The 23,316-nt window shown below is 58.1% G+C and overlaps 12 protein-coding genes across 12 annotated transcripts; 6 read left to right on the top strand and 6 right to left on the bottom strand.

The window, feature by feature from the left end:
• Positions 1–120: 120 nt before the first annotated feature.
• Positions 121–599, top strand: B0H64DRAFT_378287 (uncharacterized protein; the record flags this gene model as incomplete). Its single annotated transcript, XM_062802574.1, has 3 exons — positions 121–141; positions 198–401; positions 456–599. 3 exons carry the CDS (start codon positions 121–123, stop codon positions 597–599), a joined length of 369 nt encoding a protein of 122 aa, XP_062654489.1.
• On the bottom strand, positions 536–2,191 carry B0H64DRAFT_50279 (mitochondrial carrier domain-containing protein). Its single transcript, XM_062808346.1, has 5 exons — positions 1,921–2,191; positions 1,847–1,867; positions 1,651–1,782; positions 1,431–1,578; positions 536–1,345 (listed from the first exon to the last, which is right to left on the bottom strand). Exons 1-5 carry the CDS (start codon positions 2,021–2,023, stop codon positions 844–846), a joined length of 906 nt encoding a protein of 301 aa, XP_062654488.1. The 5' UTR covers positions 2,024–2,191; the 3' UTR covers positions 536–843.
• Positions 2,192–2,278: 87 nt separating this feature from the next.
• B0H64DRAFT_331493 (uncharacterized protein) lies at positions 2,279–4,046 on the bottom strand (the record flags this gene model as incomplete). The annotated part of the gene is made up of 5 exons (XM_062801006.1): positions 2,279–2,547; positions 2,623–3,168; positions 3,225–3,377; positions 3,465–3,802; positions 3,898–4,046. 5 exons carry the CDS (start codon positions 4,044–4,046, stop codon positions 2,279–2,281), a joined length of 1,455 nt encoding a protein of 484 aa, XP_062654487.1.
• Positions 4,047–4,585: 539 nt separating this feature from the next.
• B0H64DRAFT_411054 (uncharacterized protein) lies at positions 4,586–6,099 on the bottom strand. Its single transcript, XM_062804834.1, has 3 exons — positions 5,803–6,099; positions 5,640–5,723; positions 4,586–5,540 (listed from the first exon to the last, which is right to left on the bottom strand). Exons 2-3 carry the CDS (start codon positions 5,720–5,722, stop codon positions 4,886–4,888), a joined length of 738 nt encoding a protein of 245 aa, XP_062654486.1. The 5' UTR covers position 5,723; positions 5,803–6,099; the 3' UTR covers positions 4,586–4,885.
• A 165-nt stretch (positions 6,100–6,264) lies between these two features.
• Positions 6,265–7,918, top strand: B0H64DRAFT_411053 (uncharacterized protein). The gene is made up of 3 exons (XM_062804833.1): positions 6,265–6,937; positions 7,104–7,437; positions 7,502–7,918. Exons 1-3 carry the CDS (start codon positions 6,524–6,526, stop codon positions 7,819–7,821), a joined length of 1,068 nt encoding a protein of 355 aa, XP_062654485.1. The 5' UTR covers positions 6,265–6,523; the 3' UTR covers positions 7,822–7,918.
• On the bottom strand, positions 7,919–9,549 carry B0H64DRAFT_367803 (uncharacterized protein). The gene is made up of 2 exons (XM_062801957.1): positions 9,030–9,549; positions 7,919–8,944 (listed from the first exon to the last, which is right to left on the bottom strand). The coding sequence occupies exons 1-2, from the start codon at positions 9,204–9,206 to the stop codon at positions 8,039–8,041; spliced, it is 1,083 nt and encodes a 360-aa protein (XP_062654484.1). The 5' UTR covers positions 9,207–9,549; the 3' UTR covers positions 7,919–8,038.
• Positions 9,550–10,041: 492 nt separating this feature from the next.
• B0H64DRAFT_50213 (uncharacterized protein) lies at positions 10,042–12,100 on the top strand. Its single transcript, XM_062808345.1, has 2 exons — positions 10,042–11,023; positions 11,165–12,100. The coding sequence occupies exons 1-2, from the start codon at positions 10,237–10,239 to the stop codon at positions 11,971–11,973; spliced, it is 1,596 nt and encodes a 531-aa protein (XP_062654483.1). The 5' UTR covers positions 10,042–10,236; the 3' UTR covers positions 11,974–12,100.
• Positions 12,101–12,239: 139 nt separating this feature from the next.
• Positions 12,240–13,703, top strand: B0H64DRAFT_446773 (UbiA prenyltransferase family-domain-containing protein; the record flags this gene model as incomplete). The annotated part of the gene is made up of 2 exons (XM_062806946.1): positions 12,240–13,419; positions 13,675–13,703. The coding sequence occupies 2 exons, from the start codon at positions 12,240–12,242 to the stop codon at positions 13,701–13,703; spliced, it is 1,209 nt and encodes a 402-aa protein (XP_062654482.1).
• Positions 13,704–14,281: 578 nt separating this feature from the next.
• On the bottom strand, positions 14,282–16,396 carry B0H64DRAFT_411043 (cysteine synthase). The gene is made up of 6 exons (XM_062804832.1): positions 16,142–16,396; positions 15,874–16,063; positions 15,694–15,817; positions 15,490–15,641; positions 15,074–15,437; positions 14,282–15,007 (listed from the first exon to the last, which is right to left on the bottom strand). Exons 1-6 carry the CDS (start codon positions 16,341–16,343, stop codon positions 14,333–14,335), a joined length of 1,707 nt encoding a protein of 568 aa, XP_062654481.1. The 5' UTR covers positions 16,344–16,396; the 3' UTR covers positions 14,282–14,332.
• Positions 16,397–17,224: 828 nt separating this feature from the next.
• B0H64DRAFT_427452 (uncharacterized protein) lies at positions 17,225–18,890 on the bottom strand. The gene is made up of 2 exons (XM_062805786.1): positions 18,147–18,890; positions 17,225–18,081 (listed from the first exon to the last, which is right to left on the bottom strand). The coding sequence occupies exons 1-2, from the start codon at positions 18,471–18,473 to the stop codon at positions 17,338–17,340; spliced, it is 1,071 nt and encodes a 356-aa protein (XP_062654480.1). The 5' UTR covers positions 18,474–18,890; the 3' UTR covers positions 17,225–17,337.
• Positions 18,891–19,701: 811 nt separating this feature from the next.
• Positions 19,702–20,963, top strand: B0H64DRAFT_436349 (uncharacterized protein). Its single transcript, XM_062806191.1, has 2 exons — positions 19,702–20,554; positions 20,633–20,963. The coding sequence occupies exons 1-2, from the start codon at positions 19,710–19,712 to the stop codon at positions 20,787–20,789; spliced, it is 1,002 nt and encodes a 333-aa protein (XP_062654479.1). The 5' UTR covers positions 19,702–19,709; the 3' UTR covers positions 20,790–20,963.
• Positions 20,964–21,541: 578 nt separating this feature from the next.
• On the top strand, positions 21,542–23,173 carry B0H64DRAFT_411037 (uncharacterized protein). Its single transcript, XM_062804831.1, has 2 exons — positions 21,542–21,916; positions 21,983–23,173. The coding sequence occupies exons 1-2, from the start codon at positions 21,701–21,703 to the stop codon at positions 22,886–22,888; spliced, it is 1,122 nt and encodes a 373-aa protein (XP_062654478.1). The 5' UTR covers positions 21,542–21,700; the 3' UTR covers positions 22,889–23,173.
• The last annotated feature ends 143 nt before the right edge of the window (positions 23,174–23,316 follow it).

Genomic DNA, 23,316 nt, shown 5'->3' with positions numbered 1-23,316 from the left:
GCAGCAAGCCCGACCCACTCTAAATTACACAGCAGCAAATTACAGTCCAGCTGCGGCGCTCGAAACTTGCGATTTTGGCGACGGGCAGTCCAGCAAGGTTCCAACAAGTTCGGCGCAACCATGTCCGGCGCAGTAAGAGGTGTCAGTATCACCATTATTCAACACTGACCCTAATCTCTACTAACAGCCCTCTCCAGGCCGCAGCGAATCACTTCCGGGGCGCGCTCGCCCGGTGGCCCAAGGACCCCCTCCGACCCGAGTGCCAACTGCAGGATGTCCTCGCCAAGCGCCTCGAGAAGGGCAGGTTAGCGCCCGTGACGGCGGGGGCGACGCAGGAGCAGGGCGATCTAAAACAGGCCAATGCGCTATACTCGCTGCTGGAGGACCGGTACAAGAACAAGGTTTGCGCATCACGAGAGTCGCATTGAACTTATGTGGAGGCTGACTCCCAACAGTACCGACCCGCGGCCAAGATCTTCGAACCCAAGAGCAACCCGACATACTACAAGGACCTCGTGAAAGAGCTGGAGGAGGCGCCGACCAGGTCGTGGCTGGACAGGCTAGGCAAGAGGCTGAGCGGCATTGTTCGGTTGTCATGACGAACCCCCGAGTGGCATCTGTACAATACAACACGACGTTTGCATGGTCAAGGCGTTTGGCGTTCGGGACACCACGGGCGGTGTTCAACATCTCCCATTTTTTCACCCAAAACACCTCCGCCTTTTGTCTACCGATCCAATCGGGGGTATACACTCGCCCGCTCAAATGCAAACACACAGGAACGCCCACCAGGTGTCCGGCCTTGGCCACCTTGGCCACCTCCCCCACCCCTTCTCTCCCCTCTCAAATATACCTCCTCTCCGGATCGAACTTGTCAAACATCTCCATACTCTTCTCATACATCGTAAACACAATCCCCCCACTCATAATCAACCTCGCCAGCCGCGGCAGCGCCCCACTCCAAAACGTCAACACCCCCTCCTGCCTAAAAATCAGCGCCGCGCAGCGGAACGAATTCCCATACAGCGCGCGCGCCTCGATGCTCTGCATGCGCGTCTTGATGGTATCCAGCGGCTGGGTCACGTAGACGGTAATCAGGCCCGCGATGCCGCCCATGGCGAAGGTCGCGGCCGCGCCCAGCTTCTCCCCCGGCGCCGTGTACCCCTCCGCCAGCTGCTTGAGCGCCGTGTAGGAGCCGAACCGCGTCGCGCTGTTGGCGGCCTGTCGTGCTGTTGTGGGCACGAACCCCTGGAAGAAGCCGCGGATGCCGCGCTCGCGCGCGATGATGGGCACGGCGTGCAGGAAGCCGCGGAGGCGGGGGTTGGCGGATTTGCGGTCGTCGATGCTGGGGGTGCGGGGTGGTTAGCAGGGGTGGGTTTGGGAAAGGGGGGCAAGGAGAGGGGGGCGGGGTTAGCTGGGAGAAGGCTTACAGAGTTGTCTTGATGCTCTCCGTTGGTGTGACTGCGAGCAGGGACTCGGTCACGCCCGCGCCGAACCCCGCGAGCACCGTCCGCGGACCGGACATCTTGCCGTCGGCGTCGGCCAGCAGCTTCTTGTATTGGTCAAACGCAACGAATCCTGCCGCCCCCAATTAGCCCTGACTCGGACCCCCCCTTATACCGGGTGTATATGGTCTCTAAGGCAACGTACGGATGCCCGCCTTGGCCGAATTGCCAATGATCAAGGTCGTGCAGCCCGCATACCACTGCTTGCCGAATGGCGGCCATGGCAGCTTCTGGCCTGCGGCTAACCTGCGGTTGAGCTGTGTCCGGGTCTTGGCGACTGCGGCGCATGTCAGAATGTCCGTTCGGCAGAGGGATCGGTCGTCGAGTGGCAGTCAACGTACATTCGGCCGGGTATGTGATTGCTGTCGCGTGACTGTGTTAGCGGTTGCGCATGGAGCATTACAGCGACACTCACCAATCTCCACGGCGCCAGCTGTTGCGCCAGCGAGGATGGATCGCAGGGCGCTTGGCCCCTTGACAGCCGGGTGTGTGTCTCCCTTGGCTGTTGTGGACGACATTGTGGGCGTGTCTGTCGCGGGCTGCGTTTGTCGGAGGAAGACCGGAGTCCCGCTCTTGAACTTTTGGTTTGGGTCTGGGGCGCCAAGGATGTGTGGGGTAATTGATGCAACGCCGAGGTTGTCGTCTTGGCATCTGCGTCCACCATGATTCTACACAAAACGCGACGCTCCATATTCGGAGCCTATCAATGACATGTGGTCGCTATAAGGAGAGGTACATTCTATCAACGGGACTATTTGGCGTGCACTACCAGGCTAGCACACCCCAAGCTTCTTCAACAAGAACCCATCCTGCTGTAACTTTTGAAACACCTTGTCAGGATCATACTTCTGCGAGACGTCGCACACCTTCGCAACACTCTCAGATCCATAACTCGCCAGTGGATCTTGATCCCGCGAGCAGTCGTTCATGTACTCCAACCCTATATTCGACCGCTTCTTCCACTCTTCCGTCGTGGCAATAGACACGCTGCGCACGACATCGTCGTCGGCCGCATGCTCCCAGTCGATGAGAGTAGTCCACCCTGTCAAGGTGGGAAAGCCAGGTTAGCTCTGGTTGGGCAAAGATGAAGGGGTCAGCCAGTCGGGTTTGATCTTACAGGACATGCCGGACGGATCCAAACTCAAGGGGTTGCCGCCATTCTCTAGACCCTTCTGAGCCAGGTTCGAGGTGATGGGTTGAATCACAAACGACTGGTTCGCGACCGTCTTGCTGTGAACATCAGCAGCGCGCTCCGCCCAAAAGTCGAACATTCCAACGTACAGATCTCCGTCGATCTGCGTGGAAACGGCACGGTAGTCATGGCGTTGGGCCGCCTCATTCACCTGCCCGGCCCCAACTTGCATCAGTTCCAGCACCGCGAGATTAGTTGGCGGCAAAGCTGTGGCGAGTACGGGGATATCAGCAAAGGCCGCGAAGGTGTCCGGCCTCGCAGCGACAGGCTGTGAATAAATAAATGCTAACGTGGTGCCGCCTAGGGACGAAACGGCGAGGACTGTGGCTCGAAGGTCTGAGGCCCCGGCGCCCAGCTGCCAGGCGGCCAGGGCGCGCAGAAATGTGTGTGTTTCTGCTGGGGCGTAGACCACAACTTCGGCGTACACCCTTTGAATGGGGATCGTGACCAAGTCAAAGCGTGTGACGATGCCTGCAGATCACGTTGAGTGAGAACTCTCTGAGGCTCGGCCTGGCTGTGAACCATACCAAAGTTCGGACCACCGCCCTTCAGGGCCCAGAATAGGTCCGGATTCACCTGGGCACTTGCCTCGACAATAGTGCCGTTGCCCAATACAACCTCTGCGCTACGCAAGTTGTCCGCGGCAAGACCATACTCGCCCGAGAAGAAGGAGAAACCGCCTGGAGAGCCCGAGGTCAGAAAAGAATGCTCAACCGGACGTTGCTCCCTGCAGAACTGGTCCAAAGCAAAGCTGGGGAACCACCTACCGCCAAGTAGCAGGCCTCCCACCCCAAGGCTGGGCAGCCTTCCACCAACGACAGTAACGTTGTGGGGGCTCAAGGCTTCGACAACCTTGCCCCATTGCTGGCCGGGCCCGACGGACACCACGGAGGCATCGGCACTGATGCTGACCGTGTCCAGACGCGACATGTCCAGCAAGATGCCCGGCTCGCCGATGCTCGCCCAGCCCGGGTTGGGTGAGTGGCCCCCGCTACGGATCGCGAACAGGACCTGGAACTGCCATATGATCTGGAGGACTGCCGACACGATCTGGGCCGAGGTGGGTTGGATGACACACGACGGTGCGGCCCGGCACGTCTCGGACCTGCATGCCGAGACGGAAACCAGGTGAGTCAGGGGCCCCAAGACAGGAAGGTGGGAGGACTTTTGGTTTCAGTGGTGTCACTGGTGTGCACGTACCAGTTCACGTCCACGATGGCCTGGTCGACGGGGGCAAGGAGAACGAGGTCCGCGCCGAGCGCCCCCTGGGCGGCAAGACATGCCTCTACTGCGGCCGTAGCAGGGGCGTTGTTCCGAACGGACGGTAAGTTGTCGACAGATTGTGCCATCGTTCGATCATTGCTGGGCGTGATGTGCCGGACGTGGGAGAGGAGGAGGCTTCCTCGTCTTCTTAACCCTAGCCCAGCGCGCCAGGACGCGAACGCGACTGACTGACTCCGACATGCCGCACCAAATCCTTACACACTAATGTTAAGTACTTGGTTGACGAAGGCGCCATAGTACAGTGTGCCAATGTCCTGCGCGGTTCTTCGTTAGCGGCACTTCAGGTTGGAAGACAAGGACTTTGTCACAATTCAGCCCCCACTGACCATGACGCTGGTCAGCTCAGCACGCCCAATGACAAATGCGTCCCCAATGTTCCGACGGCATGTAAATTGTGGCGCGATGCTATGCAATCCGTCACGGTAAAGATCTGATATACCCAATCGCGACCACCAGTCTCTATCTGCACAAAGTGATTGACTAAATGCACGCGGTGCCTAAACCCAATTAGGCCAACCACATTATAGCGAGCTCATTGCCATGCCCACGAAACACTTCTCGACCCAAGAGCTTCTGCCACAGTGCAAATTCACAAACCATGATCATGGAACAATGGCATCCGCAACCGGGCACGGCACCCGCCGTCTGGATCAATGGCTTCCCCGGATCTGCAAAAGCCACCATCACCATGACAATAAGAAAAACGACCTTGTCTTTGACACTACAAACTGATTAACCCGGTCGAAGCACAGTTCTCCCGTACTCATGATAACTCATCCCAGACATTCCCAGCTATCAGGATGCGCGTCGTTCCTTCCGTGAAACCATTCTAGAAGGAAAGTGTCTGCAACGTGGCCACCGCCCTGACAAGCTTCGAATCCCAGATCACCATTCCCCCGACTCCCTACGCCGTCTTTGTCCTGTCAGCGAAGCGCCGCTGGAAGATAGACGTCTCCATCTTGGCGCACGCAAGCTCCCAATCCGTCGTCCAGCACCTGTGGAATGGCTGATAGCCCAACAAGCCCCCGATCCACCGGCCCACCACCACCCCCATGATGAGCGAGACGGTCGACCTGAAGGGCACCCACCACGGCAGCGTGAGGTACGAGTCGCCCGCGTCCCACACGGACAGGAGCTGTATCATGTCCAGCTTCTTCCCGTGGACGACGACCTCTTCCTGGTAGCCGTACCAGTTTTCAAAAAACGTCAGGTCCAGCGCGAACGCGCCCGCTGTGCGCTCACCGGAGAGGCAGAAGCGGGTCGGATCCGCTGGTACATTCTCATCACCGGGAAGGCACAGGCGGTGGTTCACGCCGCGCCGGATCGCGAACTCGGCGTCCCCGGGCCGCACCACGTGCTCGACCCCTTCGAGCTCGACGCCGAGCGCGCCCTGCAAGACGGTGACGTACTCCTCCTGATACGGGTGGAAGTGCGCGGGCGGCTGCGGGAGACCGCGGAGCCGGGGGTGGTCGGGGTGGATGGTGACCTCGAAGTGGAACTCGCGTGTCTTGTCTGCGCTGGCTTCCGGCAGCACGCGAGTGACCATGGCTCCTCCAAGTCTAGCGTTGAGACAGCGGTCAGCCAGTGTTGCGATTCATCCTGATGGCTTTCGGATTCATTTTCCAGAAGGGTAGGTAATAAGGAGAGTTTGAATTTACGCTGATATAGACACAGTCCCATCTTCCTCCACCACATGAGGTAGGACGACACGTCCCGACCTGGCGGCGCTTATATCCGTCATTCTGCTGGCGGTCAGTGTTGGGACCGGGGATGGAAGGGTAGGTAGGTGGGTATTTCGGTGAGAAGTAGCTAGATACGTACTCCTGGGTAAATTTAAGTCAAATAAACGACAATTGATAACCCAGAATAATGTCAAATAAAACAAAAACAGAATATGAAAGAGGGCCAGAAGCAACACAGGTCAACGATGACGAGAAGCCAGGGAGCTAATGCACCCGCTGATGAACACGGTCACCAAAGAGCTGTACGAAGGTAAATTAATTGACCGGTACCATGAAGTTCAGAGGCTTGGATGAAAGGAGCAATGCTGGGCCGCTCACCCCTCCATTGCCCTTGTGAGGCAACCTTACGGTACATTTAGCATCTTTTCAAGTAGGGCTTGCTGACAGCCCGCAAGCACAAGGGGGATCTGCAAGATTTGCAAGCGAAGCGATGGGTTTATACGCACTGGGTACCGACGAATACGCCCCGAGTGCTGCCCCCCTTGGGCCTTTTGGCCCCCGCGCTGCCCGAGGTCGTTGGTTGCAGGGACCTGCATTATCGATTTTATTAAATTTGCTGATATTTTGGCAGCGTTGGTAATACTCACTGCTGCTCAAAGCCCGCGACGAATAACTTCCAAAGGTGATTAGAGTCGGTTTTTGCATTTCGTCCTCTGCCCCTGAACCCCTGAGCAGCTCGTGACCGATAAGCCGTTTGTGCACATCCTACCGGGACTTGCAAAGTACAAGCCAACTCTCGACAGCTTGACCGGCGTTCTACGCGGTAGTTGCCTAAGCCTTTACTACGGGTGGTCACAACCATGTCGGCGTCACTAGCGCTTCTGCCGGCCAAGGTTTCGCCCGTGTCGGTACTCGTCAAGACCCAGCTGCGGACCAAGCCCACGCCGCCGCCGCCGTCAACGTCGCTCGCTGGCAAGGCGGCCATCGTGACGGGCAGCACCGCCGGCCTGGGCCGGGAGGCCAGCGAACAGCTACTTGCGCTCGGTTTGTCGCGCCTCATCATGGGCGTCCGTGACGGCGCGAAGGGCGAGCGCGTGGCCGCCGAGCTGCGGGCCAAGTTCCCCGGCGCGCGGGTCGACGTGTGGACCGTGGAGCAGGAATCCTACGACTCGGTCCGCGCTTTTGCCGCGCGCTGCGCCAACGAGGTCGACCGCCTGGACGTGGCCGTCCTAAACGCTGCGTTTGCGACCCCTGAGTGGGTTGTTACCGAGAATGTAAGTGCAGTCTGCATGGCACCACACACCTGTACCCCGACTTGTAGTAGCAGTGACGTTGGAGTGGTGAAGGAGCAATACAAGTAGAATCTTAAACCTAAAAGAGTTTTAGCGTCACTCCTGCTTACGGTCCTCGTGCTGACACCGGACTCACGCGGCACCCCAGGGACACGAGGCCATGCTACAGGTCAACTACCTATCGACGGCGCTGCTGGCCTTCCTGCTGCTCCCCGTACTCAAAGCCAGCGGCGTGAAGCACGGCAGCGGGCCGGGCCGTCTCACCATCGTCGGTTCCAACCTCTCGCTCACCGAGCCCTTCCCCCCCACCGACAAGGACCCGATCCTCCCTTGGCTCGACGACCCGAGCAACGCCAAGGCATGGGGGGTCCTGGCCGCACAGCACCGTCAGGTCACGGCCAAGATCTTCGGGCTGATGCTGACGCAGAAGCTGGGCGAGCTGGTGGATCCGGACCTGGTCATCGTCAACACGGTCGATCCGGGTACGTCGCGCTTTCTCCTTCCACAAGAAGGCATGCGCCACCACCAGTGCTAACTGCTTCCCAGGCATGGTCAAGGGCACCGATATAGGCCGGCAACTACCCTTGGTGGCCAAGGCCTTCGTGTGGGTGATCTTCACGCTGCTGGCGCGGACGCTGGAACAGGGCGCGTGGACCTATCTCGACGCTGCGGTCGTCAAGGGTAGGGAGAGCCATGGGGGTTTCCTGGTCAACTGGGAGGTGCACTCGTTCCACCCGGACATGTACACGCCCGAGGGCCGGGCCACGACCGAGCGCGTCTGGCACGAGACGCTGCGCGACCTGAACTTTGCCGACGTCCTGGGCGCGCTGGCTTCGGTGCGTCGGGCGCCGAGTAAGAGCGCGTAGTAGCGTGCCGGTTGGCACTCGGTAGGTAGCGAATGGGTAATGGGATGGTGAAGTTGACCGGGTTAAGGTCTTTTGTGACTACCTAGGTATCTAAGCATTTATTTGGTATTATCATTTTGTTCGCCGTGGGCGTCTGGGCATATCTACGTTATGTACCGCCATAACTTTGCATACATCCACATATACAATTAACAAGGGCCATGCGCACCGGGGCTAATCACAGAGCCCCCCGCGCATGCATCTCCGTCAGGCTGGCCAGCTCAACGTCCCTTGGATCCCCGTCCTCCGAATTTCCCGCCTCTGCGGTCGTGGTGGAGACGGCGATGTGGGAGGACTGCTTCGAGCCCGGGTGGAAGTCGGGCCTGGCCGACGAGTAGTTGTAGTCGGAGACGGTGTAGGATGCGGTGGAGCGGTAGCCGTGGCCGTGGCGCTTCCGGCGGCGCACGAAGCGGTCCCATAGCGGCCCCAGCGCGGGCACGGAGCCGCAGATGACGATGAGCGTGATCTCGACCGACGTCAACACGGCCAGCACGTACATGTCCCAGGTGACGTCGGCGGCGACGCCGAGGCTCTTGCTCGCGAGCCAGGTTTTGACCGACGCCGCGACGCCTGTGACAGTGGTGAGCCCGAGCAGCGCCATCAGCGCGAGCTTGCGGCCCAGGCGCATCTGTAGCCCCCAGATGATGTGCACGGGCAGCAGGGCGAGGTAGAAGTCGGCAAATGCCTGGAAGGCGGCCGTGAAGGTGTTGTAGTTGTACACGGCGGCCTTGTCGAGACACGATAGGCTACCGCTCGCCTGGCCGACCAGGTCCCAGAGGTTGTTCGGGTCGCCGCAGTGGAACAGCACCAGGAACACGTCGAGAGCCGAGGTTACGGCCGTCAACACGATGAGCGCCCACAGCGACCACACGTGCCACTTGACCGACGACTGCTTGATGATGCGCAGGATGGTGAAGGCGACGGCGATCTTGCCAAAGGCCGTGCACGGGATGGCAATCGCCTGCAGCACAATTTGTAGCTTGATCTGGTACTCCTTCTCGGCTAGAGTTAGGTAGGCAAAGTGCCGCGTGCCACCGGACTCGCCGATCAGGGCGGCCACGACACCCAGGGCGACGAACGTCAGCTGTGTGTGCTTGCTGTTAGCACAGCAAAGACGGGTATGGATGATTCTCATCAGATAGGTACCAGTGAGAAAAGGCATCACGAACCCAGCAGGCGGCCATGTACAGATCGTCGGTGCCCAGGATGCGACTGTACGTCCTTGCCCAGATCCGCAGGGCCATAAAGGCGCTAGAGAGCCCTACCAGGGCCCATACGATGGCTTCGAACGAGACACGGCGGTCCGTGTCCGGCCCGATGGCGGGCGTTACCGGTTTCGGATCCATGCCGCATTTGCTGGTTGGGTCTGTTGGAGACTGACCTAACTTCTAAGTATTGGAGGCGCAAAAGCCCATCGCCTTTGGCAAAACGGGGGTGAGTTATGCTTGCTTTAGGTCCTGTTTGTTCAGGTTGCCACCGGACACGACAAGGCGGTGTCTCTGGCTTTCATGACTGGTCCCCGGGGGAGGCATGAGAACCAAATGCGAGGCCGCAGCAGGAACCCATGGCCCCCAAAGGCCGCTGCTGTGCCTTGGGCGTGCCAGCAAAACGAAGGATTCTCGGGAGCCAAGCGCCGTTCAGGAGCGAATCACTGGTAGGGCAGCACAACACTGGGGGAGCGGAGGTGTGTGGTACATACCATACCATGTCTGGTTGGTTTGTGGGAGCACGAGTTAATGTGATTGCATAAAAAACAGCCAAGCACATGCAGGCCCAAACCAACACAAAATGCTTGAATCCTTGCTCGTCATCACCCCCTGGCCAAAAAAAGGCGAACGGGAAAGGAAAGCAAGAAATCAAGCAAAAAGAACAAAACAAATAGAAAGAAATCAAGAAAGATAAATCAAATACAAGAAGGGGGGTAAAATAAAAGTAAATGGTGTAAATACAGTTTATTTGGGTTCCAGGTTAGCGTGGCTTTTGTTTTCTTCCTACAGTCGAGGACTCTAAGTTTCCATTGTCGACATCTGCGCTTGGAGTTCGGCTTTTTTTGTCCAGGGGGTGGTTGGTCATCTTACCTTTCACCGTGTGAATGAACCGTGAACATGTCGCCGAGAAGCCCCTAATTCGTGCAGTTCGAGTTGGACCATGATTACAAATGTCTCACTGCTGCTGCTAAAAGGCGAGTGCTGAGACGGTAACAGACTTCCTATTAGTTACTCCGTACCATCCTCGTCTCGGTCCGGATCACTCGCTGCTATTCGTGCCTAGGTACCCTTATATCCTCCTATCTCGACCCGCGTTTCTTGCGTGACGGCGCCTCATCCTCGGGAGCCAGGACAGTCAGTTAGCGCTCACACCTACCCACCAGTAGCGATGGGCGACAAGTCCAAGGCCAACAAGGCCAACGAGGCCGTCCGTCCGTCCCGTGGTTTCTCGCTCCCGTTCGCCGCTGCAGCAGCAGCAGCCATTAGCGTGGTGCTCGCCATTGTTTGGCCCAGCATTGGTCCATACGTCTTTAGCACCCTGCAATCGACAGTCGACAACCTCGGTTTCGGTCTGGGTCCCGAAGCACTTGCGTCGACTACCTGTCACCGGTTAAAGGCAGAATTGGAGTCCATCATCACACTGCCGTCAGAGCCGACATACACCGCCCTAACCCAAGAGAACTGGTCCCATTCATGTTGGCTGCCGGCCGCATGTGTGGCGCAACCAGCCCGCGCCGCAGACGTGCAAGAGCTTGTATCGACTCTTGTTGCTGCCAAAGTTCCCTTTGCCATCCGGTCCGGGGGCCACTCGCCGAGTCCCCGCGACGCATCCATCGGCCGAACCGGTGTCTTGATCGCGTTGGACAAGTTGGACCAGATTACCTACGACCCGTCGACGACGCAGGTCACGCTTGGCGCCGGCGCCAAATGGGACGCCGTCTACACGGTGCTGGACTCGCACAACGTCGCCATGGTCGGCGGTCGTGTCATGCCCGTGGGTGTCGGCGGGCTAACTCTTGGGGGCGGCTTGTCGTACCTGTCAGATCTGCACGGGTTGGTCTGTGATAATGTCGCCAGCTTCGAGGTGGTGCTAGCTGACGGCAGACTGGTCGAAGCCAGTGCGACGTCGCATCCACATCTGTTCTGGGCGCTCAAGGGGGGCTCCAACAATTTCGGTTCGTCCTCCTTCCCCTTCATCCCATGATTACCATCCAGGCTTGTTCCCATCTCCCCGGAACCCGCTGCACGGTACTGCACTACTGTCAGTCTGTGTAACACCCCTGCTGACCGCACCCGAACGGGCCGTGATAATGCAGGGATCGTCACATCCTACCGGGCTGCCACGTACCCGATCAAGGACTGCTGGGGCGGCATGCTGGTCTTTGGGCAGGACCAGCTTCCCGACGTGCTCCAGGCCTACAACGAGTACCAGCACACCCCCGAGAAGGATCTGCAGGCCAACCTGGTGCTCAATATCGCCGTGACCAATGCATCAGTGCTCCTGACTCTGGTCTATCTGCAGCCTGTGGAGCGCCCTGCAGCGTATGCGCCCTTCTACAAGCTGACTCCGGCCGCCGATCTCACCGGATTCCACACACTGCATGAGATCATGGCCATGTTTCCGCTACCGAACGTGCAGCAAAAGATGTGGTACACCAGCTCCTTCGAGCCCAGCCCGTCCATGTTTACAGGACTCGCCGACATCTTCAGGACCGCACCCGAGGTGTCGCAGCTCGCCGAGCTCACGGCAGGGACCATGATCCTTACCCTGCAACCGATCCACCCCAACGTTGTCCACCAGGGAGAAGCGAAGGGCGGCAATGCGCTTGGCCTGGAACCGCGCACGCAGACATGGTTCGGCCTCAACTACGGCTGGTGGAATGCCGAAGACGACGCCACCGCCTTGCGCCTGGTGCCGGCCATCCATCGCCGCGTCCAGGACCTGGCCAAGCGCGAGCACGTCTGGCTCAAGTACATCTTCATGAACGACGCATTCCACCGGCAGCCTGTCATTGCCTCTTACGGACGCGACAACGTCGACCGGCTCCGAGCGGTGCAGCACCAGTATGACCCGCACCTGGTCTTCCACAAACTGGTGCCCGGGGGCCAAAAGATTCCCGCGTGAATCCTGATCCGTCCATGCATGTGGCTGAGCTCCATCTCACAGTGTCATTTGTATCCGCCCGAGCCGGGCATGATCCGGACTAGTAGTTGTAGGATTAGTGTTGCTTATATACGCTCTTACATGGCTTAGATACGCCCTTGCTTGGCTTATATACGCCCTTACTTGTGCGGTGCCCATGTCCGACAGTCTCCACGCGCCATTCCCGTTCCCGCTCAGACTCAGGCCCTACTTTCCCGCCTTGCCCAATATCTTCGATGGACAACAAAATGGGTGCGACCACGGCCCGGCCACGGCGCGGGCATCGTTCCAAACCCGAACCAGAGCGGGCCCCAGCGGCTGGCCCCTCCCCTTCGGTACAATCCAGCAACGGCCGTGCTACCGGCTGGACTTCACACCTGCCGCCGTCCTGGGTGCCCTATGTGGAGCTGGCGCGCCTCACCATGCCGGCCGCCCTGTTTCTAATCTACCTCCCCACCCTGTTTGGCGTCGTCCTCGCCGCCGTCCTCGCCCGCCGTGGCAGTGGCAGCGGGAACGCTGACGGTGGGTTCGATTTCCCCAATCCCTGGTGGTACACCTGTCTGCTTTTGTTCGTGGCCTCCTTCTTCTTCTCCAACGCCGCGCACGCGTGGAACGACCTGATCGACGCCCCCTTCGACGCTCTCGTGTCCAGGACGGCCCGGCGTCCAATCCCGCGCGGCGCCATTTCCCGTCCGGCAGCTGTGGCTTTCGCCGCAGCCAACGCCACCATCACCGGCGCTGCGCTCCTGGGCTTCCCCGACCCGGCCGGCGCGTTCCGCTACGCCCTGCCCAACATCATTGCCACCATCTACTACCCCTACGCCAAGCGCCACACCAACCTCCCACAGCTCGTCCTCGGCTTCTGCCTCGCCTGGGGCATCGTCATGGGCGCCGTCGCCGTCGGCTGCGAGCCCTTCGCCCTCAGCAACACCATCCGCCTACACCCCCGCCCCCCAAACCTACCACACGTCTTCTCGCCACACCTCCATCACACCCATGATCACCCCCTTTCCACCACCACTACCACCACCACCCCAACCTTCCCATCCATCCCATCCATCCCATCCATCCCATCCATCCCCACCACGCTCACCCTCGGCCCCCTCACCCTCTCAACCCCCTTCCTAACCCTCTTCACCGCCAGCGCCCTCTGGTCCGCCATCTACGACACCATCTACGCCGCCGACGACCTGGCCGGCGACACCCGCCTCGGGCTCGGCAGCCTGGTGGTGCTGTGCGGGGGCCACCCGGGGCGTACCAAGACCGCGATGGGGGGGCTGTTGGTGCTGTTTGCGGGGTGTCTTGTGTTGTGTGGGTTGAGCCTTCCGGTTGGGGGGGCGGGTTGGGGGTTTTATGTCCTCGCGCCGGGGGGGTGTACGGTTTCGCTGGGGGTGATGGTGGCGAGGGTGGATTTGGGGGATGCGAGGAGTACGCGGTGGTGGTTTACGTATGGGTGTTGGTTGGTTGCCGGGGGGGTGCTGGGGGGGTTGGGGGTTGAGTTGGTGGGGAGGGTGGGTTAGGGGTGCTAAGGGGGTGTTTGAGCGGGGTTGGAATTATGGTTTGTGTGGCTTTGGGGCAACTTTGAGGCTGCAATCACTGGGATATTTGGAATAATAGACAGAGGCACGCTGCTGGCCCTGCCATGTCTGGATATAGCTCAGCTACCTACCTAGGCTGGCAAAGTCCTCCAGGGCACCGATTGCCCCGTATGATATTGCCGTTTTGGGTACGGGACTCCTCCCAACTTTCCCCCATCTTTGCTACGTTCAACCCTGAACGCAACTAAATATTGGTCTCGGCTCCATAGGCCTATGAAACATGCATTCCACTGGCAGCTGGTCGGCCATATCTTCCGCCAGCATAGCCCTGCTGGCCCCGTCGTGGGGATGCCATTGGAGGTCGACGCGGAAGTCGGTGAAGCAGAAACAACAGGATCCGATGTTTCCGGTGAGTGAACAATAAGGTAGGCCAACGATGGCGAGAACGGGCGTCTTCTCTGTAATAGCGGCATAGATGACTCCCGGGAACATTCCTAAATCTTCGGCGGGTATCCGATTACAATTCGGTTGACGTTCCGACACCCGTTACACGATCATAAGACCGGGACTGGCGTGTTGTGCAATCTTGACATCGAATTCATCAGTCTCTGCGTTCATATTTACCATCATATCAAGGCACAATCTAGCCTCTGCAACTGGACATCTCAACACCGCTACGCCCTAAACAACAACCCTACCGACGCCTTCCCTCCCTTCCCTAGCTTAACCACCCCCATCCCTCGCCCCTCGCACCCCATCCCTTTTAGCACCTCACGCCATCACCCCCTCCCCTCCATGAACCATCACGCCGAAACCCCCCCCAACCCCCTCCACCCCCCCTTCACACTAAACGCCTCCACCCCCCTCTCCCTCAACGTCGCAGTCCCCAACCTCCCCGCATCCCCATCTTCACACACCACCAGCACCGCCCTCCCCTCCCTCTTCACCCTCTCCAACACCGCCCCCACCTCGGGACGCGAAACAAGCGCTTGGATGCCCGTCCACGCGCGGTGGATGGCGTCGGGGTCGCCGAAGAGGTCCCCCGCTGCGCGCTGGGAGGGGGTGAGGGCTTCGAGGGCGAGGGGGAGGGAGTGCGGGATGTGGTTGGTGCTGAAGGAGGGGGTGGGGCGGAGGTCGATGATTAGGGGGGTTGTAGTGGTGGTGTTGGTTGGGGGGGTTGGGTGGGCGGTGCAGCAAACGGGGTGGTGGTTTGCTGGTGGTGAGGTTGGGGTTGGGGGGCTGGGGTGGAAGAGGCCGGCGAGGCAGGATCGGAGGGTTGACCAGATGGTTGGAGGGCGGGTGGTGGCGGGGGTTTGCGGGGGTTCGAGAGAGGAGTCGAGGCTGGTGGAGGAGATGTTGGTTTCGTTCTTGTGGGGGGATTGGGAGGGTGATGGTGTGAGCCGGAGCATGGCGGCGACCTGGGCTGGTTCGAGGATCCAGCGCTCGTCGTGGCGTGCTTGATCGCATTGTAGGAGGATCTGTGGGCCCGGGTTGTTAGCTATACAGGTAGACTTCTTAGGTACCTAGTCAGGGGTGCGATTTACCTTGTTTTCAATGGGTGGGAACTCCTCGGCATCTAATTTCTCAAAGTATTGCGGGAGGTACTGGTACGGTAAATCGCTGCATGTAAACACACAGGATACTTCCCCCGTTGTCTCGTCGGCAAGCTGGGTTAATGTGCCAGTTTTCTTGAGCTGCCCAAGATAGTCGAGTAGACCTTTCAGTGCTTGCCCAGACGAGGGGCCGGCGATTAGGCCTTCCCTCGTCAGTTTCATTGACATGCGAAACGAGTCCGTTGATGGCACTTCGACAAATGTATCGACGTTCTGTGTCCAAGGAAAACCGCATGTATTGAAACCTTGGAAGTGCCTCGGCCCAGGAGTCGGATCACCAAACACATTGAACACTCTATTGAAATTGTTAGTTGTCAAAAATGGGCACCATGGCATTGATCACTCACCCTAGTGTGCGACATGACGGCTTTTGTGCCTTGAGATAGGATGCTGTCCCAGTGATACAGCCTCCGGTACCCACTGTGGTGCACAATATGTTGATTTCTGGAAGTTGTCTGAGTATCTGCGGCCCTGTCCATTGCTCATGTGCTTTCCAGTTCTATAAATCTGTCAGCGTCTCTTCAACTAAGCGTCCTGCGGCCAGAACTCACATTTTCGTTATCATATTGCCCCGGATATGTGGTATCATCCTGATTCGCCGCGAGCCGCCGCAGCCGACACATAATCCCCGATTCGTCTGTTGGTTCTTGCTGTGCGAGCCCACCATACAGATGTCTATCCATTCCGTTTCAGTACACGTTTGGGGGCCAAAAACAGATCAGGGGTCATACGGTGTTATGCCGAAAAAGCGAAGCAGGTTGAGTGACTCGGGGTGTTTCTTATTCGTCACATATGCGTTGACGTTCTCATGGCCCCAGAGTACGCGGGCAATGATTCCAAGCGATAGCACGGTCGATCCGGAACTTGCTTCAACGATGGCCTTATCTTGTGCCTCTGGGATTCCTCGAAGCATCTTGAGTGCTGTGTGTGGGTCCCGTCAACACCCTCTTCTCTCGTCTCTGCACTGCACCGCACCGCATCACACCCAAGAGGACGTACCGGGTAAAGATTTGACGTTTTGGGCAGGCAGATGCGTGAGCATCTTGGCGTATATCCGCACACCATCTTGCCTGTACGGGTTCAAGCGTTCGGGAATCTCGACCAGTGGCAGTGGGGGGTTCTTGTCGGGGTCGTAGAAGTCGGCCACCGAGTCGGTGCCGCGGAACACATTATCTGATACGGCCATGATGGGAAGATGCATCAAGAGATTAGCGAACACTGGGGAGCAGCATCAAGGACGGTGCAATCTTTGGCCGGCTACCCTGAGAAAGGAGACCCAGCACTGTGTCAACTGCAGCGATCCTCAGTGATGCAGACTGATCTCCTCGGTGACACTTCACAACTACTACCTTATCTACTGTCTCCGTGTCGGCTCCCACCCCACGATCTTGCCACCAGCCTCCCCGACGGACCGGACAGCGTCCTCGTCACGCAGTGCCGGATGGAATGTCAGCATCCCACGACATCCCCGTCACTCTGCACTAAGCCGAGCGATTTACCTGCTCAAATGCGCTCTCATGCCCCTCAACCATATACTAAGTGGCCAAAACACAGCTTGGCGTGCAGAAGGCGTGCAGAAGACGTGCTGTTGTCTCCGGATGCCGGGGATTCTGCCAATTCCTGTCAATTCCTGTCATCCCCTGTGCCTGGTTCGCGCGGTCCCGAACCCCGGACACATGGCCCCCGCTGTCCGCACCGGGCTCCGGATCGGGAAGGGAGCGGCGGACATCTCCCGTCGGCCCACTCCCGTGCAGGGCGTCCAGGGGAACGGCGCTGGTGAGCAAGTTGAGCATGTTTCGGTTGCGACGCCAGTGCAGGCTTGGCTTTGGCTCGGAGGATGTGGGATTTCACCCCAGGAACCGGTGTCTTGTCTCGACCGCTTCTCTGGGTTTGACGGCGGCGCTACACCGCCTGCCTATTCAGGTCCCAAAACGGAAGAAGGAAGAGCTCCGTTTCAGCGTCGAACGCCCGGAACGTTTCTGCTTTCTTGACGACTACACCGTCGATGCCACTTGCACACAAATCCTCGCATTACGCCCAGCCCAGGGACACATGGCTGCTGTCGGCCTCCAATGGGGTGGATTCAAAAGTGACACATCTCTCCGTATTGTCTCGGTATTGCCGTTCTCCAGTACTCACGGCAGTAAGCTAACTACAACATACAAAAGTACACAAAAGCCACGCTCAGGCTCTGGTCAGTAGTCCCATATATCCGCATCTTGGTATCTTTGAATCCGTGCACGCGCTCGGCGGCCCGCGGCGAAAAAGTCGTCGGGGGTGGGATAGTCCACACTGTCGAGCACATCCCGGCGTCTGGCGTCACCCGAGTTTGAAGGAAGCTCTTTGCGCTCCCAGATATCACGATAAATACGGGTGGTTGCGATCGGTTCTTCCGGGTCCACGCGGATGCGGTTGTCCTGATTGCCGAGGATCGGAAGCGGGCTGGGGGGGGCGGATTCGGCCAAGAGGAAATCGAGAAGATCGCTTCGCTGTTCTGGCAGCAGTTGGTAAATCCGATACGTGATTTTTTCGCGATCAGAATGGAAGAAGACGGCATCGGGGTCGACCTTGAAATCAGTTCCAGATTCCTCACAGGGCTCAGTATCAGGCTTGCGCCGGTCGAATAGAACGACGCCGCCGAGGATGCGCGCCTCGGCCCAGTACCCTACCATATCAGCGACACCCCTTGGGTACTGGTCGTAGTCCTTGTACCACTGGTGACGGAAAAGTGTAGGAGGAGGTCCCTTTGGGTAGCACCTCCAATACCTTTCATCGGACTTGGGAGGCGCCCAGTCAGTGACTCCGTCGTCCTTGTGTAGACTTGTATCGAGCTCAAAGAGCAAAGCGGCAATTTGATGGACTGCAACAGCCACCATTTCAATGAAGCGGGACTTGAATCCTCTTGAACCTGGAGCGCAGGAGCGGTATTCATGGACAAGCTATTGTGATGAAATGTCATTAATCAGGAGCGGGTCGCCAAATCCCCGAGATGGCTCTTTCTCACCTTGGCGTTGAACGTGAGAACATCGGGTTGGAAGTCGGCACGGAACTGCCGTGCCTTGTCCAGCATGCCCGGACAGAGTTCATCGTGGGCGCTGTCGATTGGATGGTTGTCGTAAGGCGGATTGTAAGATTCATACGCGACATCACCGGTGGGAAGCCCGTCGATGATTTGCGCATATGTCATCTCTGCGAGTTCGGTGGACAGGATCCTCGCTATGGCACGTTCAAGCAGTCGGCGATGTTCTCCATCGAGATCTGCGAAGGAAAGCTGTCCCGGCGTCGTGTCTGCCTGCTCCGCAGACGGAACAGTTGTGGGCGTCGCCGACATGGTTGTTGATGAGGAAAGAAATGGCCCAAAAACTGCAAGAAAAAGGATTATGTATCAATCAAGGCCGTCAACTTCTCTTGGGTTGATGGGACGTCGGATGTTCGAGTGAAAACAACGGAATGAGGAGGACTCGGAGATGGGAGCGGGCTGAAGAGGAGACGCTTTGCGTGTTGGCTGATGGTTCCGAGTTTGTCGCCCTTGAAGATCGCCCCCCCGGTGCCCCGCAGCCGTCCGCAACCGCTGGCGCTTGGCCGGGAGTGGGGCCGCACACGGCCGCGCGCCAAATGAAACTGAACAGAAAGGTGTCGCGGTTGGGAGTTGCAAAACCTCGTGAGAAGGCTGTGCAAAAATATACTGGCGGCTAAAGCAGTGTTGATTCGCAACCCTGGCAATTCAACACTCCGCTTGAGGTTGATGGAGGTTTTCGTGGACCGAACCTACCGGCGAGGGGCATCGCGCTGGAGGGGAACTCGACGTGCAGGAGGCACGGTGTGCGGCCAAAAACACTGACTGTCTACTTACAAGCAACGAACGGGGAAGAACGCGGGCTTACTACATACGAAGTCCTAACACTCAGATACCTGGGTAGTCGGATGGCGTGCGTAGTCAATATAAATGATTTTTTTGCTTAGTTAATCGATAACGATTCATGTCCATCAGTTATTACCGACCTTCGAACAGTAAAGTCGAGTTCTGAGAGAAGACTCCAAGCCCACCGATTTTGAGTCTCGGTGGAACTACCTAGGGTGCACTGTGGACGCACTGTGTCGCCTGCAAGCCACCTAGCACCACCCTTGAATGACTGCGACTCCAACACTCTGTTCGCGCCGTGATAAACAGGGGTCAACACGGGGAGACTGCCCAATAATAACCTTGGCGTTACTGAACCGGGACTTGCAAAGGCCAGGAGAGAGGGCAAAGAGTCCTGGCAAGGTAGTCAGCGTCTAGACTCGCTGGAGTTTTCTAAACGCGCGGGTATCTTCAATCCTCATCCGTCGTTCTTCGGCCGAGATGGGGTGGGGAGTTGTCGACAGAGGGACTAACGACAGCAGCATCGGTCAACATTTATCTAATGACTATAAGAAGAGTGCGCACTATAGGAATGCTAGCTGTTCTCCAAACCTTCACACCCATCCGTCTTTTGTTTCATTTTCCCCCATCGTCATATTTGATCCTTGCGACCGACTTAGCCCATTTGATTCATTTTTACCCTTCAAACCGTCACTTACCGCCAAAATGTCTTCCCCTTCCAAATCGCCCGCCCCTCCCCCGCTGGTCGGGAACCTCGGGGTCCACGTCCGAGAGGGCCGCGATGAGCAAGAGCTGGACCCGACTTCCACCCGATACCAAATCGTCGAGGCAATCGTCCACCTCGCCCTTACTCTGCTCGAAACTCGGGAGGGTAGGCGAAGCTTGACCGAGGTCGCCACGGCCATTATCCAAGAACGTAAGGCGTACGCCGCAGCCGGAAGGAGGCGCCCTCAGGGACACATCTACGAGGACAGCTTGGCCAACATGCCCATCTGGATTGACACATTCCTCCGACGCATGAGGAGAAATTTCCCTCCCGTTCTTATCGGACGCACCGACGGCGAGGCTTCGGCTGCAAAGCGCGACTGGGGAACCGACATGAATGCGTACCAGGCCGGGCATGATGCGGGAGTCCTCTGGGTGAAGGATTCCATCATCAGCAACATGGTGTACGTGCGCCAGCAGCCCCGGGATATTGCCGGCGACAGTTACATTCTGTACAAGTTCCAGATGGTTATCAGCGTTGCCCATGAGATCGTGCACTTCCTCACAGGTTTCCTCACCGGCACCATGAGGCCACATACCCCCCCACGAGTCACTGCGAAGCCATACGGCAACCCATACGGCGACACCACACGAAGCGGCGAGGCCGGTAGGTACTGGGAGCACGACTTTCTTGGCGGTTTCCTCGAGATGTGGTCTCTCCCCGACGACCCGCTTGACGTCCGACAGCCAGGCGTACCGTTCCTATTCCTCTCCGGGAAATTGGGGGAGGCCACGGGACGGGAGATATCCATGGCGTATATCGACGAGTTTCTGAACAAACGCAAGTACCCCTGTTGCAGTTGCCCTTGGCCGCAAACCGCACAGTTTGGACCATTCAAACTCCTCGCTAACTCTACTCTCAGAGTTCTCCTTTCCTATCCGCACGTCCACTCGAACGCGGCCCATCACGAGGAACCAACTGCGGCGGTTGGGACGCCTGGAAACCAGCGTGCTGCGCGGCGGTCCGGCGTTCCGTGCGGCTGGTCGGGTGGACTCGCCGGAACCCGGAGCAGCTCGTGAAGGTTCCGAGCCCAGATTCCGTCGCATCATCACGGATTCAGTGTCAGGGTACAGTGGTTCTGGGTACGGTGGTTCTGGGTACAGCGGTTCCGGGTACAGTGGCTCCGGGTACAGTGGCTCTGGTAGTGGCGGAGGAAATGGATATCGCCGGCCCTCCTATCGTTGACATGCGGTCCTAATATCTGAATGTAAGGGTCGAGGGTGGGGGTTGGGGGAATGATTGAACTGTTACGGTTGAGTGGATTGGGATTTCTTACGTATCATGCATGGTTGGCTTGCGGTAACGGTGTGGTAATTGTATAATAGCTGGGCGGTAGGAATGGGACACAGAATGTTGACACCTGAAGACCCACTTGGCTTTCCTCCCTCTCTTGTTTCTCAGCTTTCTCCCTTCGCTTTAATTCCCACCTCGTTATCCTTATATTGTATTTCTGTTCCTTTCCATTCCATTTCCTTCGTTTTCGCATTTTGGGTTTTCTTTCTTGCTTTTTACTGAGGCACGTTGCCGCTTCGTAGATTGGGAGCCTGGAGTATGATGCCGAGTTCCGTTCGCCCACCATTCTGCGGCTGAGCCTGCAGCTGTCCGCCTTGTATTAATGCTGTTGGTGTAGGGTGGAAACTTTAGTGACCAGGGCCATGCCCGACTCGTACGATAGGTGGTCGTTGTGATTGGCCTCGAGGTAACACAGCCAACGGCCAGTGTTTGCGTGGCGGAAGTTGTAGGCCTCCCAAGACCCCGCTGGGCAGCAACCAACCTCCTCCAACATCTCGGAGGACGGTAGTCAACTGATGGTTTGCTCTTCAGTTCTCAGTTTAACTTCTCTTTGCATCCCTATTCCAATCCCTCCATTATCAAGCATCGTCCAGCGGCCAGCCTTGTCCAATGTTAAACGGCGAGCAACACCGCTACGATGCCCCGCCGTGTGACAAACCGCGGCCGATCCCGTTCGACCCGGGGTTCTCATCAGCTACCATTGATTGACTCCCTCGAGGGACTGATCATGTGGTTGCCTCCGCGAGAGGACTTACCCAGGCACGCCGAGCTCCCCAAGGGGTGCTACGGTCACCCTGTGGTGATACTCTCCCCGCAAGCGTCATTGCCCGCACACTGCGTTGTTGTCCTAATTGTGGGTTCGTTGCGTTTCCAAAGCGAGCCCGGAACGTGTGGCTAACCACTTAATGTATGACCAAAGGTGACGTCCTTGGGTGAAACGGATGTGCGCGAGAAGTTTCCACACGACATCGAACAGAGACGAGCATACCTACCCATCCACCCGGCCCGGAACCAAGACACGAGGATTCAACTCCGTCTTCAGAACGGCGCTACGATGCGGAAGAAGTCCTACGCCAACACACGACAGCAACGAACCATCCCGCTCGACTGTCTACAACCTTACGATCGCAACGACGCCACGGCCCAACACGTCCTGACAAGCGACTCTTACGAAAAGCTGGCCCGCCACGCCGGCTTCGTATTCGACGCGGCAGAACCCTCCGACAACGCTCACACACCCGACCCGATCGCGGACGGCGACCTGATCGCCGGGGTTATAGCCCTCTTGGAGCACAGCACAGGGCCAACTGATGGGTTCCCCAGCTCGCGACCAGCCACGTACCACACGCTTGCCGACCGGAGAAGACTATCCGTACCGTCGTCGCCGTCGCGGTCGCCATCACCAGCCCGGCCAGCACCACCCCCGCCAGCACCATTCCCGCCATCACCGCCACCAGGCGGGTACTACAACAACACCCTCATCGAGCATCACCACCGCCAGCACACCACCACCCAACCTGCGCGACAACAAATCCCACCAGCACCACTGCCCCCCCAGCCGAACCAGCCCCTCCTCCCCCGCTACCACTCCCGTCCGCCGGCGCGCTACACCTGTCCGAGCATTGGAGGCCTCGTGTCAGGCGTGGCGTGGTGTCTCAACGAGGTCACTGCGCACGGCGTGCTGCTGGGGCTGATGGCCTTGGGGCTGCTGTGGGTGTGCGTGAGGTGGGGGGTCGAGTTGCTGGGCGGTGCGGTTTGGTTTGCCGGGGGTGTTATTGAGTTGGCCGTGGGGCCTGGGTTGGATGATGAGTGGTTGTTGGCATAGTTGTTGTGTTATGGAGTTGTGTGGATGTGATGGTGTTGTTGTCAGCATTTTGGATTGGGATAGAACAAAACACTGCATTGGACAAGTTCCTGGCTTAGACGTTAGGAGTGCCGTAGATAGAAAGAAGAGGACGTTGGATGTGAATCAGTTGCGCTTCACAGTATGCGCCATGACTGGCCATTCAGAATCCCGAGTTTATTAATCCTCCGCCCTCATTGTTCACTCTCCCGCCTCATCCATCATCACTTACACCACACTCGTATATCATGCTCCGGTTACGCCCTCTAATCTCTTCACCTCTCAGAACAACTTCACAAACACGTTCTACCTTTGCTTTGGGGTAATTAGAAGGGGCGAGGGCTATATAGTTACATAGAATGGCAATGCCTCTACTCAGCAAGCAACGGTAAAGACTCGAGACACTTGCT

Source organism: Chaetomium fimeti (assembly GCF_033439085.1).
Source record: "Chaetomium fimeti strain CBS 168.71 chromosome Unknown B0H64scaffold_11, whole genome shotgun sequence".
NCBI lineage: Eukaryota > Fungi > Ascomycota > Sordariomycetes > Sordariales > Chaetomiaceae > Chaetomium > Chaetomium fimeti.
Note: the sequence above shows the minus strand (reverse complement) of the source record. Positions and strands in the feature narration are given on the sequence as shown.

What these genes read in the sequence shown, in the direction of transcription:
- B0H64DRAFT_411053 (XM_062804833.1), top strand. Translation starts at nt 6,524, where the DNA reads ATGTCGGCGTCACTAGCGCTTCTGCCGGCCAAGGTTTCGCCCGTGTCG. An exon ending in AGTGGGTTGTTACCGAGAAT is followed by an intron (nt 6,938 to 7,103) that starts GTAAGTGCAGTC and finishes GCGGCACCCCAG; the next exon opens with GGACACGAGGCCATGCTACA. An exon ending in CGTCAACACGGTCGATCCGG is followed by an intron (nt 7,438 to 7,501) that starts GTACGTCGCGCT and finishes ACTGCTTCCCAG; the next exon opens with GCATGGTCAAGGGCACCGAT.
- B0H64DRAFT_50279 (XM_062808346.1), bottom strand. Translation starts at nt 2,023, where the DNA reads ATGTCGTCCACAACAGCCAAGGGAGACACACACCCGGCTGTCAAGGGG. An exon ending in AATCACATACCCGGCCGAAT is followed by an intron (nt 1,783 to 1,846) that starts GTACGTTGACTG and finishes CATGCGCCGCAG; the next exon opens with TCGCCAAGACCCGGACACAG. An exon ending in TTCGGCCAAGGCGGGCATCC is followed by an intron (nt 1,579 to 1,650) that starts GTACGTTGCCTT and finishes TGGGGGCGGCAG; the next exon opens with GATTCGTTGCGTTTGACCAA.
- B0H64DRAFT_436349 (XM_062806191.1), top strand. Translation starts at nt 19,710, where the DNA reads ATGTCTTCCCCTTCCAAATCGCCCGCCCCTCCCCCGCTGGTCGGGAAC. An exon ending in GAGTTTCTGAACAAACGCAA is followed by an intron (nt 20,555 to 20,632) that starts GTACCCCTGTTG and finishes CTCTACTCTCAG; the next exon opens with AGTTCTCCTTTCCTATCCGC.
- B0H64DRAFT_411037 (XM_062804831.1), top strand. Translation starts at nt 21,701, where the DNA reads ATGCCCCGCCGTGTGACAAACCGCGGCCGATCCCGTTCGACCCGGGGT. An exon ending in ACTGCGTTGTTGTCCTAATT is followed by an intron (nt 21,917 to 21,982) that starts GTGGGTTCGTTG and finishes GTATGACCAAAG; the next exon opens with GTGACGTCCTTGGGTGAAAC.
- B0H64DRAFT_411054 (XM_062804834.1), bottom strand. Translation starts at nt 5,722, where the DNA reads ATGACGGATATAAGCGCCGCCAGGTCGGGACGTGTCGTCCTACCTCAT. An exon ending in GGGACTGTGTCTATATCAGC is followed by an intron (nt 5,541 to 5,639) that starts GTAAATTCAAAC and finishes TCTCAACGCTAG; the next exon opens with ACTTGGAGGAGCCATGGTCA.
- B0H64DRAFT_50213 (XM_062808345.1), top strand. Translation starts at nt 10,237, where the DNA reads ATGGGCGACAAGTCCAAGGCCAACAAGGCCAACGAGGCCGTCCGTCCG. An exon ending in GGGGGGCTCCAACAATTTCG is followed by an intron (nt 11,024 to 11,164) that starts GTTCGTCCTCCT and finishes GTGATAATGCAG; the next exon opens with GGATCGTCACATCCTACCGG.
- B0H64DRAFT_367803 (XM_062801957.1), bottom strand. Translation starts at nt 9,206, where the DNA reads ATGGATCCGAAACCGGTAACGCCCGCCATCGGGCCGGACACGGACCGC. An exon ending in TGTACATGGCCGCCTGCTGG is followed by an intron (nt 8,945 to 9,029) that starts GTTCGTGATGCC and finishes AAGCACACACAG; the next exon opens with CTGACGTTCGTCGCCCTGGG.
- B0H64DRAFT_427452 (XM_062805786.1), bottom strand. Translation starts at nt 18,473, where the DNA reads ATGTCGGCGACGCCCACAACTGTTCCGTCTGCGGAGCAGGCAGACACG. An exon ending in TTCTCACGTTCAACGCCAAG is followed by an intron (nt 18,082 to 18,146) that starts GTGAGAAAGAGC and finishes TCATCACAATAG; the next exon opens with CTTGTCCATGAATACCGCTC.
- B0H64DRAFT_411043 (XM_062804832.1), bottom strand. Translation starts at nt 16,343, where the DNA reads ATGCATCTTCCCATCATGGCCGTATCAGATAATGTGTTCCGCGGCACC. An exon ending in AAACGTCAAATCTTTACCCG is followed by an intron (nt 16,064 to 16,141) that starts GTACGTCCTCTT and finishes ACCCACACACAG; the next exon opens with CACTCAAGATGCTTCGAGGA. An exon ending in CCGTCATGTCGCACACTAGG is followed by an intron (nt 15,438 to 15,489) that starts GTGAGTGATCAA and finishes CAATTTCAATAG; the next exon opens with AGTGTTCAATGTGTTTGGTG.